Source organism: Pyrgilauda ruficollis, unplaced genomic scaffold (assembly GCF_017590135.1).
Source record: "Pyrgilauda ruficollis isolate IOZ18807 unplaced genomic scaffold, ASM1759013v1 scaffold3, whole genome shotgun sequence".
Classification (NCBI taxonomy): domain Eukaryota; kingdom Metazoa; phylum Chordata; class Aves; order Passeriformes; family Passeridae; genus Pyrgilauda; species Pyrgilauda ruficollis.
In genome coordinates, this window is record NW_024524377.1 from 17,134,383 (window position 1) to 17,150,531 (window position 16,149).

Genomic DNA, 16,149 nt, shown 5'->3' on the forward strand with positions numbered 1-16,149 from the left:
GAATATCCCTATAGCTAAAGTGGAGGAATCTACTGAATGCATACTGTGCACTGCAAATGTCTACACTGAGATGTAGAGATTGTGCCATACATTTGCACTCAGCTTTACTATGAACTAATTTTATTGTGGGAATGACTCCTAAAGCAGGGGGGTTCTGTGCCTGTCAGTGTCCATCATGAACATGAAGGAGCATGTTCTGTACACCTGGCAGAAGAAGAAGGGAAGGCAATACTTAGTATATCTCAATGCAGTATGGGAAGTGTATGACTTTTTGAGAGAGCAGGAAAAGCATATTTCAATGTTTTGTATCTAAAAATTCCCCCTCCTCCCCCCTGCCAAACTAGGAGTGTATGGTAGAAAAGATGAAGTAGAAGAAAATGACTGGAAGCTGTGAGGAAGGACATAAAGGAGACTCTCTCCATTGACAGCTACAGTTTTTCAGCTCAGGGTAGCCCCCCACTGTTTGCCATTTGTCATTTGGAAGTACTGGACTATAGTTACTGTGAGCAAGGCAAAGAAATTGCTCACTTTGTTTTTCACAGCACTACCTCATATCAACTATGGGTATTGAGAACAGGTGCAAATGTTTTCCTCCTTGAACAGAATGACTCAGGTTTACAATGTTCTCAAGAGTAATTTGCGAAGTTCCATTTAGCAGGAAGCTTTGCACTGTGTGCAGCAGGTGGCTGGGAACTCTCATGGTGTGCAACAGGCAGAGAAGGTGCAAAAGTAAATGTCTCATCAGAATACCCAGAACTTACTAAGGTTCAGGAAAAGTTGTTCTGAGTTTGGACTGGAGTCTGCCATTTGGGCAGTCCTGGCTTAAGCAACTAGCCAAAACACCTGTAGATGTTGGCTTTGTTGCATTGAGGCCAAAAGTGTCTAAAGCACCTACTATGCAGAAGTGAATGCACGAGTGCCACACAGATTAATGTAGTTTTTGTACACACCGCAGCAGCCACAGCCAGGTGTGTTTTGATCTGCATACATGTTTACACAGCCTTTGTAAAAACAAAACAACAAGAAATGGTTTCTCGAACACAAAAGTGTTCATGAGAAATTAGATGTGACAAGACTTTCTTTAGTTAGGTGTCTCTTTACCACAACATTTTTCATCATAAAATTCTTCAGAAAAGCCAAGATCCCAGAAGCCCCATGCTGACCCACAAAATGGAAAAGCTAGTTTCAGGCTTCTGACAATTGTGTGGGCTGTCAAATGAAGGCATTATTCTGATGACCACAGGTAATATTCAAAATACTTAAAATAAACACAGAGGGTTTTTTTGTCTTATCCAGTTGTGTAATACATATAGTGAGTAATGGTCTTCAAAAGACATAAATAATTTTTGTTACCATGGAGCCACCAGATACCAGAACAGATATGTGTTCCAGAATTATTATTTTAAAGAACAGTGCAGAAAAGTTGCATCAAGCTAAAATGAGTACCTGCAGAAGAGTGCCAGGTGAATATTCTTCTTCCTCAAGGACAAGTTTAGAACCATACCAAAAGGCTAATGCATAACTTAGAAAAATTATAAACCACATGTAACCACTAAATAATCCCATTATCATTCCTTTTCGAATTCCCCAGTGCTGAGCAAATACCAAGTTTTTATCGTATCTGTAGAAAGAGAGGAAAATAAGAGGGAATTAAATAAATTTGACAGAAATTTCAAAATGAGCAAAGATCATATGAGGCACCTTTGATGACTCAGCAGAATGTCCACATATAGGGTCGATACAGAATCACTCTGAAGTGAGAGAGCACTGCTGAAACCAGAAATGCTCCCAGATCGTTAAATCCTTTTATGTTCTCGTGTAATAAGCACAAGAAAAGCCACACTCATTGCCGATACCTCATCATGGGGTTTGGAGTTTTAGCAGATTAACACAGGATTTGAGAATCTGGCCAACACTCCAGAGCACATCCTACAGCCATATTATGTTTTCATAGAATTTAAGAGAAATTTGCAGAAGAAAAACCTGATGTTTTTCTAATGAAAAATGATGTCATGATTGAATGTCATCATGAGGATGTCCTGATGAAACTAATTCTCCTACTTAGCTTGAAATACTCAAAGTTTTCAGAAATGCTGCAAAAGTGATACATCAGACAGCATTTAAAGAAAAATTTGACAGAATGTTCCTACAAGTAAGCATGAAATGAAGATAGTATTGCTGATGCTTTATTTCACTGATAGACCGAATTATCAAACTAATTCTGCATACATTTCTTGAAACCTAAATTTCTGAAACATACATGCATGTAAGTTTCAAAGCTACCAGATAGTCATAGTTGTAGAATATAGAGATTAATTGTTATGAATCTGATCTGCATTACAGCATTACATCACTTCAGGAAATAGAAATCAGAGACCTTAGAGTTTGCTCAAACAAACCTTTCAACTTCTTTCTTCTCCCCACCAAAAGCAGCCACTGTTCTGATGGATGAGAGTACTTCATCTGCCACAGCTCCAGCTTTTGCATAAGCCTTTAATTCTCGGCCTGTTAGTTTTGCCACAGCCTACAAAAGCATAAGCAGTGCTGGTTACACCTGAATTTCAGGTACAGAAAAGTACAGAGATGAGCAATGCTGGCTGCTCTGTGCTGGCTGCTCTGCACTGGGTCACCTCCTGCACTCCAAGCAGGCTTTTATTAGGCATGCTGCACACTTGAAGACTTAGGCCTTCTAGTGCCAGGGCACACACCTTTGTAGCATATTTTAGCAACGGCTCTTCTCCAAGTAGCTGGAAAGAGCGGCTGACAACTCCTGCTTTCCCTGCCTCCCTCCCTCCCTCTCTCTGCTCTAACTAGGCTGAAGCAGATTGCACACTGAGGGTTTGTGCACTGTGGGAGGAAGGGGGAGCTTAAGCACCAGGAGCAGTCCTTTAACCACTGTGGCAGATCCCAGCTTCAGGAAGAAGAGGTAACTGTAGTGGTGGGGGAGGATAAAAACAGATGTTGGCACCACTGTGCTTTGTGGGCTGATAGCAAACAGGTCCCTACACAGCAACCAAGAGCTCATTGGATACCAAAAGCTTACTTAGACTCAAAAAATGCTCAAATTAATGGAAGAAAATGTAGTAATTTACAATTCTACACAGAGATACCACATTGACTTGGGAATGAGATATCATTAGAAAGTGTAATGTGTCAGTCTTTCCTTTCTCTTTCCAAATACCCTACCCCTTGCATCTATTAGTCCTTTTTGAAGACAGGAAAGCAGGCCAGATTGACTTTGGATCTATTTTCTTCATGGTGTAAAACAAAGACTTGGGCTGGAAAGGCTCATAATGAGGAAAAACTTAAAAGTAGGTGTGTGACTGGAAAGAGATGATAAAGTAAGAATGTAAAGGGAGAAAAATACAAACATAATGGGGTATAACGTGGAAGAAAAGAAGGAAAAACATTTTGGGTTTTATTTCATTCCCTGCCAAGCTTCTGCTCTCCCACTTCGCATGAGTCATTATTCATATCAGCTACTTGCAGTCATCACAAGGTGCTAAAGGAGAGCTGGAGGACAAGAAATTAGTCACAGTTACATTAGATATTTGATAGCAAAATGATAGCAAGCTGTTCCTGATGTGAAAGAAATGAGATTCCAAAGGACTGAACCCAACAAGAATGAAGAGGATGAGCAGGAATTACCCAGCCCTGATGAGTGTGGGAGAGGAGAGGAGAGGGCAGAGGATCCTGCAGTTCCCCTTTTCACTGTTCTTTGGACAGTGACAGGAAGTTCATAGGAAGTGGATGGAGAAGCAGAACAGAACAACTGGAGAAGGTGCAGCAGCTTCTGGGAGCAGGGACAGTTTGAGGTAAGTTTGAGTAGTTGTTTTCAACCATTTTATGTCTCTGAAACTTAGCACCCATAAAAGTCACTCATTTACATAGAGCAATCAAGTCCTGTATCTTGTAGCCATCTAAAGCAGGTGTGTAGTAATTGAGAAAGGTAAAGGCCAGCTTCTGATCTCAGCATTAATACCCATCCACAAGACCCACAAGAAGGTAAGCTTACACTCCCCTCTTAGAAGCAGGATTTATTATTATGGGAATCAGAAAAAACAAAGTGAAAGCAAAGCCCACCTCCCCTCTCCCACAATCCTCCCTCCATCCCTCCCCTCTCCCTCAGTGCTACTGGGACCATAATCTGTCTCTCTTGACTTTAAAGGGGTGTAATCAACTGCACCAATCCTCACAGTTTTCTGGCCAGATCTTTCCTGTTCATTATTGCTCAATGTGAACCTTTCACAATTCACTTACCAAGCCATAGAGAGCTGCTCCAACCCCAAGCAGAGGGCTGACTGCAATGATAACCAAGGTCAGTTTCCAGCCACTGACAAATCCCAGTAGGAATCCACCTACAAAGGTGGTTATGCGCTGGATGAAGATTGCTACTTGATCAGCAATAGCCTCATTAATTTTGTTAACATCACTGGAAAACAACAACAACAGCAAAAAAAGTCAACAGAAGAGCTGTGAGCATAACTTTTGTTTGTGTTGTGGGTCTCTTGGCCACGTTTGGGTTAGTTGCTTTTCACTAAAGAGGGCCCATCCTCATCCCTATTCTTTCACCATTACCCCATATAAAGACCTTGGAGTACAATGAGAAAACCTGATGCCTTCACAATGGAGAAGCCTTTTAGACATGATTATTGCACAGAATATACTATCCTTTCTCAGGAAATGTTCTGGCAGCAGACTGATACACTAACTGGCTCTTACTACTGTGCCCCAGCTGATTCAGGAAGTATGTACTGGTAGCCAAACTGCAGATCACTCTGAAAGGACTGAGGACAAAAGGAGAAGAGAGGAGAGGACAAACTGGAAAAAGAAATCCCACCCCAAAACCCATCTAACCCACACACACATTTGCTGTCAGACAAGGCATGAAATGGAAACAATTGTGGTTCAGCAGTTATGGTACTTAGTTAAAAGATGGGAGAGCTAATCAGTCTGGTTGCTGCTTCCACGAACATAGCTGTTTTTCTACTACAAGGTGTTTATCACATGCCTGATTATTGGCATTCTGCAGTGTTTGGAAGGAATTGCAAAATTTTTTCTGTAGCATATGGGCTTCTTAGATTACTTACTCAGAAATTCGGGTATTCAGTTCTCCTACAGATGTACAGTCAAACCAGCCTATATCCATTCGCATTATTTTCCTGAAATAAGCTTTCCTGATTTTCTGTATCTGACGAGCTGCAGACATAACCCAAAAGCAGATCTGGGAAAAGCACAAAATAGCTGATAATTGCAGTAAAAAGTCTTTCTACTCCCAACAAATCAGAAAAAACAATTTGGCTAGAATAGGAAAGGCTATTGGTAAAATTACTATTCAGGTAAAATACATTCTGGCTACATAGCTGTTTTGATCGTCAAATAATCCAACAATTTTTTATAGCCTCTGGATCAGGCATTTGTCTCAGTTCTGATAAGATGGGAGGAGAGGCAAGTGAAATTCCTTATGCTGTTACATGAATGCCATATGGACAACATTTTTTCCATCTACAAATGTAAGTAATACAGGGATGGCAGCCATCCTACCTCTGCAAAATTCTTGGATAGTTTTCAGGAAGGAGATTGAAAAGTCATTTTTGCGATTACAAAAAGCTTCAAAAGCCATGGGCCCTTCAGCAAACTATGCAGGGATCATCCAAGCTTTTGACTCACTTCATAAGGACTGAACAATTACTACAAAATATGTAGGGTACAATTCTTCTCCAACATTAGTTTTACACTAGTATTGCTCTGTAATATCTCTGTAACAGAAATAGGGCTCAACACAGTTGAGATGCCTACTGGGAATCTGCATGCCCTTCAGCTGTTATTTTTGGAGGGCATGTGGATTCCATAGTAGCCACAGTTGATCAAGTATTGCTTGTGGTGTGGGTAAAATGCATCCTTTTACAAAGGTATGCATGTGCAAATCCAAGGAGCTCTCAGATTGTCAGAGCTAACATATTTCAGCAATGGAATGAGAAAGCATCTGTTCTGCTCAAATAAGTAGTAGTAACATAATAATTATAAACTTAATTATTTAGTGATTTAAACTTTGAAATCAAAATGGAAAACAAAATACTGACTTGGAGGTATCCTAACACAAGTATGGCACAACCAATTCCTGCATAGTATCCTGCAAACTTGGTCATTTCATATTCAATATCCAGCAGCCTGAAAAAAGAAAAAGGAAAAAAAAGGAAAAAAGAAGTGAGTAATACTTTTTAAAGTTTCTCACAGGTTTCTAATCTGATCCTCAAGTTAGATTCAGACCAGGTGGAAGTCAGCTTGTTTTGCTAACAGAGGCATTGTCTCCCAATACCGAGGCTATTGCTAGTGGCTGGTTTCCTTGTTCTGGCTGTTGCACAGGGGTTCGGAGCTGGCAGCTACCAAAAAACGTTCCACCATCCCACAGCACCCCTGTAGTCTCCAGGAAATGGCCCCAGACTGCCTGCTCCAAAACAGCACAGGTGAGAGGGTGCTTCAAAGAGCTGCCCACCAAGTTTTCATTAGATGTTGAATGTGCTTGCTTCGTGCCATTATAGCAACTAGTAACATTCAGATTTCAACTGCATTTTATAGGGAGAAGTGAGGGCTGCTAAAGCCAAATAAAATATTACTTTGTCCCATAAACTTGCTAACCTAAAAGGATAACTTGTTCTGTTACACAAGTAGTAGTGATAATTACTCCTAGAATCAGTGAAGGCCACTGAATTGCTGCTTTTGCATTTAATCTACTTTGAAATAGGTTGTTATGGGTTATACATTTAGATAACTTTTTAAAAAACATCCTGCAGGACAGCAAATTTTACTTCATTTACCCAAAATTTTGTACCCTGAAATTTTAAGCCACAAGGGAACGCTCTGCACCTGACTAGATCTCTGACAAAAAACAAGCATGGAAACAACTTAGGTTGTTAACCTAAGTTATCTGACACAGATATCCACAACAATTTTACAGGATAATTAGGATCGTGGAGCAGATCCTCCTAGGAACCGTGCCAAGACACACGATAAATGAGGTGACTGGTGACAGCCAATGTGACTTCACTAAGGGCAACTCATGCTGGACAAATTTGGTGGCATTTTTTATCAGAATTACAGCATTGATGGATGAGGGAAGAGTGACTGACATCATCTACTAAATGGATTTGTGCAAACCATTTGATACTATCCTGCATGACATCCTTGTCTCTAAACTGGAGAGAGATGGTGGATGGACCACTTGGTGGATAAGGAAATGACTGGATGGTTGCACTCAAAGAGTTGCAGTCAAGGGCTCAATGTCCAAATAGAGACCAGTAGCAGATGATGTTTCTCAAGGGTTGTTATTGGGACCAGTGCTGTTTCACATCTTTGTCAATGACAAAGCGGACAGTGGGTTTGAGTGCACCCTCAGCAGGTTTGCTGATGACACCAAGCTATGTGGTGCAGTTGACACGCTGGAGAGTAGGGATGCCATCCAGAGGGATTTTGATAGGCTTGAGAGGTGGGACTGTGTGAACCTCAACAAGGTGAAATTCAACAAGGCCAAGTGCAAAGTCCTGCACCTCAGTTGGAGCAATCCCAAGCACAAACACAGGCTGGCTGAAGAATGGATTGTGAGCAGCCCTGGGGAGACAACTGGGGATGCTGGTGGACAAAGTTTAACGTGACTTAGCAATGGGTGCTCTCAGTCTAGAAAGCCAACCATGTCCTGGGCTGCATCCAGAGCAGTGTGGCCAGCAGATCAAAGGACTTTGCCTCTCTACTCTGCTCTGGTGACACCTGGAGAGCTGCATCCAGCTCTGGGGGCCCCAACATAAGGAGGACATGGACCTGCTGAAGCAAGTCCATGAAGGCCATGAAGATGATGAGTGGGCTGGAGCAGGCTGAGAGAGTTGGGTTTGTTCGGCCTAGAGAAGAGAAAGCTGTGGGGAGACCTAAGAGCACCTACCAGGACACTACGGGAGTTTACAAGAAAGCAGGAGAGAGACGTTTTACCTGGGCATGGAGGGAAATGGCTTTAAACTGTAAAAGAGCAGCTTTAGGTTATAAAGAAATTCTTCACTGTGAGGATGGTGAGACACTAATACAGGTTACCCAGAGAAGTTGTGGATTCTTCATCCATGGAATTGTTCAAGGACAGTTTGAATAAGGCTTTGAGCAACCTCATCTAGTGGAAAGTGTCCCTGTCCATTGCAAGGGGATTGAACTAGGGGATGATCCCTGAAGTCCCTTCTAACTCAAATTATTCTATGGTTCAATGAATGTGTCCTGCTCGGTCTGTAGTTGCTGCTTCAGAGGTACAGAGGTCAATAGTAAATCCTGTATGCTATCTGCCAGCCCATCTCCAAAAGCTGGTTTGGATGGCCTGGAGCAAAATAATTTGCCCCTAGTCACCTACATCTAAGAATATGAATAGCTTCCCATGTGCCCTGAATTTCAGAGACCTTTAGACAAGTAACTTTTAATTCCAATTAAGTATGTAATGAAATGTCACTCAGAGATTAGAAAACTTTTGTAATGATGCATCAAGAAATTATTCTTAGGAAAGGTTACAGGTTCAAATTTGGCCTTTACAGATATCTGTATCTGAATGAATTATCTAGACTACATTTATTATATTTAATGGAAAGAAACAGCCAGTCTTATGGGGCAGTTCTTTTGACCTGCCTCAGACATCCCCAATAAGCTAAGATGAATTGCATTCTAGAAATGCTCATTTTTCTCAGTGACAAAAGTTTAGCTAACTTGCTCAGGAGTCAGCAGGAACCTACAGGTAGCTAAGTCCTGGCCAGAATGACCAGAAGTCATTACTACCTACAGTGTAATCACAGAAAATAGATTAATGAACTCCGATATGTAACATATGTATCTGTTATCCGAACAATCAGAATCAAAAAATATTCTTGCAGACAACTGTAACTGAAAAACCAAGATCCCAGCTGACCTTCTGTCCCTCCAGATAATATCACCATCTCAGAAACAGGACTATGTAACAAGAACCATGCCTCTTTTCTACCTTATGAACAGAAAATATAACATTTAGAGGCTGAACAGGATCTTCAATAACAATGCATTCTCTGACAAGCTATGATAACAATGGGATACGAAAATAATGATAACATCCATACTTACCCACATCTTATTGTGGCATTCTTTTCATTCTGATGAATAGTACCATTAATCCACACTATGGTGTTATTTACACATGTCTTGTTTGGGTCTTTAAGCTCTTGCATTTCAATGTCATATTCGATAAATGTGTCTGCCATTGCACCGAACACAAGCAACACAGCTGGTTGGGCTACTCCATGAACAATAGCACACAAACTACCAGCAACCATCATTAAAATCTCCATAGATGATGAAAATCGAAACTAAAGAGGAAAGAAAAAAATATGATCTTTGCTGAGAGGCAGTCTTCATACTGGTGGTGTAATGATAAATCATTAACTAGGTGGATCAGATTAAAAAAATTCTCTTTACATTTCATAATTATCTTCAGTATAGAAAGAAGACAAATCTCTCTGTCCAATCTAATCTAATTACATCTGTGATTACAGCCTCATAAATTATTACAAGCTTCCTTTTAACATGTGAATGAATGTATTATCAGATAACATTAATAGCTCAATATCATTCTGCATTACCATCATTCCAGAAACTAGGTAAGAGATTAAGAATAGTAACGGTAATTCATATCTACAGTCTGCTTTGCAGACTTCCAGTGGAGAGAGTGGGAGGGGAGGAAAAAGCCTTAGGGCATTATGTAGAGCCTCTGAATAGTTAGCCAATTTCTCAAAAGTCTGCAGTGCTGTGGTAGGAAACCAACTAAACATCTCAGAGCAAGTTTTCATAGCTAAAATTCTAAAATGCTTTGGCTGAGCCAGGCAGTTGTGAATTGGCTCTTAATCTGAGAGAAATGTGTTGAAAAGAGTTTTCACACAGGTAGCTTGGCAAAGATACAGTGATGTAAGTTGCCTTTGTCATGATTGTATGAAATCTGATTCTCAGTGTGAAGTCAGGTGCAAATATATAAATTAAACTGTCCATATAGAATATCAGTATCAAATGCTATACATTTTAAAATAGAAGTGTCAAGAGGAATCATAGCCTGCTGAAGAACCTATCCAGGTTCTGTAGGTGCTATAATGTGTCCTAGAGAAGAAAGGGTGGGAATTTACAGCATATATGGAAGGGACATTAGGGCAAATACAATAGAAAGGAAAAACCAGTTAACACAAAAGATAAATAAATAAAACATCCTTCTTTAAAAAAAGAAGAAAACAAAAATAAAAGTCAGAAGAAAACTGTAGCTCCACCACTGTTTTACAAACCTTGCTCATAAGAATCCAGGGAATTCACTTGATTTTAAAAAAAGGCACACAGAAAGTGCACAGATATGTGATATCTGATCTCTCAGCACATCTGAAGCAAATATACTGTATTTACCAACTGCACTTCAGGAGTTAAATATCTGTGCAAAAGAAGCTACAGAATTCAAACCTGTCTGCTTGCCCTGTGTGGGGACAGACTGTTCTCTCCACCCATCCAGGAGTTGAGATACTTAGCCAGGTACACTGCAAGGGATGTTACTGCACCAGCCTGCTGCTACAGTCAGGACCATCCTCGTTTGGACACATTACAGACTAACTGACAGGACTGTGTGCAAAACAGGAGTAGTAAGATCTCTTAGCTGCATGCTGCTGGGTTGGATACTTCTTGACTATATTTATTTTAAAATTTAGATGTACCCAATGGAATTGCATCAAAGGCTAGGTGTAGCTCACAATACCATATGGTATTGTGCATCCACAAGTTCCCATGGCAACCAAATCTTCTAAAACCCATGGAACAATTATGAGGGAGCTAAATTATCTGCCAAATATTACACAGAAAATTTTTGGCAGAAATAAGAACAAACCAAGGTCACCTAAATCCCTGCTATGCAACTTACCTCATTTCCATATACGTACCTGTAGCTTAAATATAATGTGTTTAATAGACATTTTTGACACCAAACTGACAAGATGACAAGGGGTTCTAGTGAATTCCCACTGAATTTTATTGGTAAGATTTCAGGCCAAAAGATTTAATCCTTAAAAGTTCAGCTTAGTCACAGCTATACCCCAAAACAACCTTATTGGTTATTGTCACTTATTCTGCAACACAATACACATCAAATATTTATAGACATTGCTCTCATTACCAGCTGAAAGAAGCCAACATGAACACTCTTTTCTTTCTTCTTGGATGACCTTCAACAACAGAAAACATAAAATTATGAACTTGTATTTTAATACTTATTTTGTTTTATATGCTAAGTATAAAGAATTGAACTTAACTCACTTTTCACTTTTCTTCTCTATAAAAGGTTCTTCATATGCATAGAAATTTCTGGCAAAAAGGATAAGATTTTACATTATTACTTTTACTCCCTTGGTTGCTTCTCTGAAATTACATTTTACTTGAGACATTTTGCCCAGAATTTTAAGAGACAAGCTGTTTCTCTCAGATTTCTCTGGAACCAGTGATTTGATGGTTGAAATTTTAGACAGAAACTAGAATGGAGGTTAGGTTAAAATTCTCTAAAGGTTTATACTTTGTTCCATAAGCAGCTCCTCAACACACTGTTCCTATAATGTGGATTGTGGGTTCTTTGAGGTCAGCTAAAGAAAAACCTACTGGCCAAATTGTTGGTTAATCCTTCCTTTAAGACAGAGAAAGTTCCTGTTCCCATAGCAAGGAAACATCATCAGCTGTGTTCATTCAGTGATGAATGAGTAGGTATATTCTGTTTGTGGTGGGTTGTTTTGGTTTGGTTTTTAATGAAGCAAACTATTCAAGCTGTATTTGTCATAAACTGTTTTCAGAAACCAGATCCCAGGAAGCCTAAAGGAAGCTTTCCTTCAGGTATGTATGGATCACATGCATGTTAGATGTGAAAGTCCAGCTGGGGTTTCAAGGTGGAAAGATGTGGTACTCTTCCACCTTGAAACCACCTTTCCAGATAGTGGGCTGGTGCTGTCTTAGATGGGCAACCTGACAATGGGAAAAATGAAGAGATACTCTGGTTTCCCTGTTCTAGAGGTATCTCCCACACTGAGTACACAGTGTCAGAAAGTGTTGGCTCAAATTATAGTATTGTTACAGTCCATCCTGCTACAGAGTTGCCCAAAGGTCTAGGAAGGAGGATGCTCTTAATTCCAATCAGACCTATAATAATAGCTGAAGGTCAAATTCTCTAAATCATCCCAGATTTTAACTATGCAGAATTTTACACTGAAATCTTAGTATCTGAGACCTTTTGTTTTAAAATCTCACAGTTAAGTTTTAAGAGAAATTAATCAAGGCTGATTAAAATTCCTGAAAAATTGATTTCTCAAACTAAAAACACTGAAGAAAGATAAATTTGAATATCAAAAACATTTTCAGAAGGAAGATCATATTGCTGGCATTTTTGTTTTTTAAAGTTTCTAGGACTGCTTTGGTCTACCTGTTTCAGTTGTATCAAATAAGGAGGTTCAACCACTAGAGAACAGCTTTTTTAAAAAAATAAATATTCCATCAATTTGATCCGATAGCATTAACTTCTTTGAATATTCCTAGAAATATTGATTGCTCCAATCATGTGCATGACTTACTCTGATTTCTTGAAGCTGTTACCTGCGAGGGAAAATAAAAGCACAGTCTAGGTTAATGATTATTGTTAAAGTACATAACCTTCTGTAGACATGTGAAATATAAACTCTAGAACTCCATGGGACCTGATCATTCCTGAGTTATAAACATCTTATTCTCACTAATACATATAGCCAGGATGTGGTTTAAACTAAGAACATTATTCAGGACATTTGCCAAAAGTAATTTTCATTGCCAACTGTTTGCTAATATTCAAATAGTTGTCTTGGACACTCCCTCCTTAAGGATACTCAGCTAATGCTCACTCCATGCATGCTCCCTGAAAGGAGGAGTGGTAGCTCTTCACTCTTGTCTTCACAACTTAGAGCCTACAAATCCTGTGGAAGATGAGAAGTTGTGGTCTTGGAGGGTAGGATTAACTTTCCACACTGATGTCTGCTCTTGAGATATTGTTTAAGGAACCATAGCTTAGAGAAATGGAATCATACTACAAGATATAAATAAGTTGTAGGACAATTCCTTAGTTCTCAGAAAAGGTCTGGATTTAGCCCCCTTTCAAAAGATGTTGTGAAAGACGTAATAAAGCACAGCTTGTGTTATCAGGGGCCCCAAAGAAGCGTAATCTGAAGGTCTGATGTAGAAAATATTTGTTGTACATCACTTGAGATGACAATGAATAAAGAGTTAGTTTTATTTTTTTAAAACATTTATTTATTTAATTTTTTTTACCTTTTTTTTTTTTTAATTTTTTACATCACAATTTGGATAACATAAGGGCACTGAGCATATGTACTTTGCTCAATTACAGTGCATTTGCCAGTTCAACAGTAAGTTCAGAACCATAGTTTGCATTTCAAGCACTGCCTTCCTTTCTTCACATCTAGAGACTCATCACTGAGCATGCACAGGGCTGTTTCACACAGCAGTCACAGAGGAAGTTTGCACCACAATTCACAGAGGATACAAAGAAGTCATTGCAACCACAAATTTTGCCTCTACCCAGGGGAAGAAGGCTTTTCCATTACCTCCAGGGTTTTGCATTTCTCAGGAGCACAATGTTAGATGGAAACAGTCTGAGTTTGGGACTGAGAGAATAGCAAAGGCATCTCCTTTTTAGGGTTAATAAGATAACTTTCTTTGGCTTTTGTTAACAATTACTGTAGTGGTTGTATTTTACTCTCTTCTACTTTGGGATGGCAAAAAATATTATTTCAGTAAGGACACATATATCCCAAGAATCTCAGATATTTTCCAGGAAAGTTCTCATTTGTGAAACTGTTATTACAAAGGGTCATTTGGTTAGAAAACCTTTCTTTCGTGAAGAAAGAATATATCTGGTTATTTGAAGTTTGGCATCAGGTAACAACAGTAGTGTTTTGAAACCATTTCTGGAGGATTCTTTAAGGTTTATCAGAAAAGTCAAGGTTTAGAGAAAGCTCCTTCTATAGGCTGATAATGCAAAGTGTTTTGCAAGAAATAAATGAAATGGCTAGTGGAAGGAAAATGGGAGAAACAAGAGCCAAGTGTAAAAGCTCTCTGAGCCATGAATTTAGAGAGCAAAACAAGCACTCTCCAAATGTGAAAAATCCATAATCTATTAATTTGAAAAGGGAAACAAGAGTGTACCAATGCTATTCAATAGTGCAAGAAATTGCAGGCCAGCTCCTGTGAGCCAGCAGTTTTTAGGTCAAGAATTTGTAAGAGAAGAATGTGGAATTATGTTAATTTGAAAGAAAAAAGTAGATGAATAACAGCTTACACTGTGTGTACTGAAAAAGTAGAAAAAGAGGACATAGCATGTTCACAGAAAAGAAAAGACTGTAGGGAAGATATAAGAATTTATTAACCCAAAAGGAAAAAAGCCATAGTTATCTTTGAATGCCCAAAAAAATTCTGAAAGAGGAATTAAAGCATTTAAGAAAGAAATTTTACCATTTGGAAAAACAAAACCAAAAAAGCAGCAGAGACTCAATGAAAAGATGAAGAATACTGGCAAGAATTTTAGTGTTTACTGTTAAAGTGAGAACACACGAGGAAGTTCCATGAGAGTCAAGTGATGAAAAATTGTACTCAAAAAGTTCTCAAATAAGTCTCTCTCTTAACTACACTTAAATGTGTGGTGTTCAAGGGTAGATCCAGAGAGGGTTAATCCTAACTAATTTGCACAAAAGGTGGTTATCGAAGCAAGCCCCACTAGAGATGAGATCTATCAGCAGAATCCCAGTGGGGTTTTAAAGCTTTATCTGCTTTGGGAATAGTGTTCTAGCAGTTTAACAACCTTCTCCTTACATTAAGCAGAAAACAGGGCATATTTCCAAGGAAACCAAGAAACCAGAGGCAACCTCACTTGACAGCCCAAAAGAACAACCCAGCTGTCAAAAGAAGAATGGTCTTTTGCCAGTAGATAGCCTTTTGCCAAAATCTCACAACAAGTAAAAGCAACAAGTGTGTAAAACAAACAGGCAGACAAAGAACAACTCCTCAAACCAGCAAGATAAGTCTAAGCAACGTGGGAGTTCAAAGTAAGTGTCTGGAAGAGATGAACAGTTTTCTGTCCCAGAAGCTGGCCAAATCCCATTAATCTGTATTGCAATTTAGCTTCCATTAGGAACTATTGTTTTGCTTTCCTTTGTACTTTATGATCTGTATAAATATTTAACATCCTCTATTTTTTTTTGCTTTCCTCAGGTCTTACAAAGAGAACTCAAAATATTTAGCAGTTTCTCTTCATGTTTCTCCTTGACTCTTTTTGCATTTCAACTGACAAAATGGAAAAAGGCATATTGCAAAGGAAAAATGGGGAAAAAAGACAAGCTCTGATAAGAGGGAATGCAGATCTTAGCATTAGCTAAGATCTTAGAATTACCTCATAAGAATTCTGCTGAATACATGTATGACTAGAAATATGAGTGTTTGCTGAAAGAAACTGTGTAAGGTAGCACTTTTTATTTTTTTTCTTCAATAGAACCCTTTTACGTGTACAACAAAATATTGAGTGTAAAAACATATGTAGATACCTTGAACTTGTTAATTTATCCATAAAGATTGCCCATGAGTAGGGATTATTATATTTTTTACAGAAAAGTTTTGGGGACAGCATACTTTTGACAGCAGGTAGCATATAACACTATTTATTCCACAGACTACTTGCTTGTATTCTGTACACTACTTCCTTTGCTTAGGCCACCCACCACCTATTCTACATGCTTCACAACATAAGGAGGTGACTGAAGAATAAAGTTCTTACATTTGCCATCCGAGTCAAAAGCATAATTATCCTCTCCCAGTCTCTTGATGCTACGCAGAACTACTGGGTCAGACATGATGATTATTGACTTCAGTCAAAAGTCCTGAAAAGAGATGGGGTGTGGGGATGGGGAGAAGAAGAGTATCAGCTTACATTTGTCTGTGAACATGAAAACATTATGTTATACTCTCCCTTTGCCCTCATGATCCCAGGACAACACCACTGATTACAGCACAAGTTGTAACAGGACAGATGTCATTGACTCAGTGAAACCACAG

At 39.1% G+C, this 16,149-nt stretch overlaps 1 protein-coding gene across 4 annotated transcripts in view; it reads right to left on the minus strand.

Annotated features, from left to right (window-relative positions):
• The window catches only part of ABCB11 (ATP binding cassette subfamily B member 11), a 39,556-nt gene extending 23,609 nt beyond the window's left edge, over positions 1-15,947 (minus strand). For 2 of the 4 annotated variants that reach the window (XM_041473393.1, XM_041473391.1), the window contains exons 1-8: positions 15,853-15,947; positions 11,192-11,240; positions 9,118-9,359; positions 6,084-6,171; positions 5,091-5,224; positions 4,261-4,432; positions 2,400-2,524; positions 1,447-1,621 (exon numbers count right to left, since the gene is read on the minus strand). In XM_041473393.1, the coding sequence (XP_041329327.1) occupies positions 1,447-1,621; positions 2,400-2,524; positions 4,261-4,432; positions 5,091-5,224; positions 6,084-6,171; positions 9,118-9,359; positions 11,192-11,240; positions 15,853-15,947 (1,080 nt within the window). Of the gene's footprint in view, positions 1-1,446; positions 1,622-2,399; positions 2,525-4,260; positions 4,433-5,090; positions 5,225-6,083; positions 6,172-9,117; positions 9,360-11,191; positions 11,241-11,331; positions 11,380-12,626; positions 12,649-14,899; positions 14,906-15,852 lie in introns of all 4 variants that reach the window. The other 2 variants (XM_041473390.1, XM_041473392.1) reach the window with 2 other exon arrangements.
• Between the last annotated feature and the right edge of the window lie 202 nt (positions 15,948-16,149).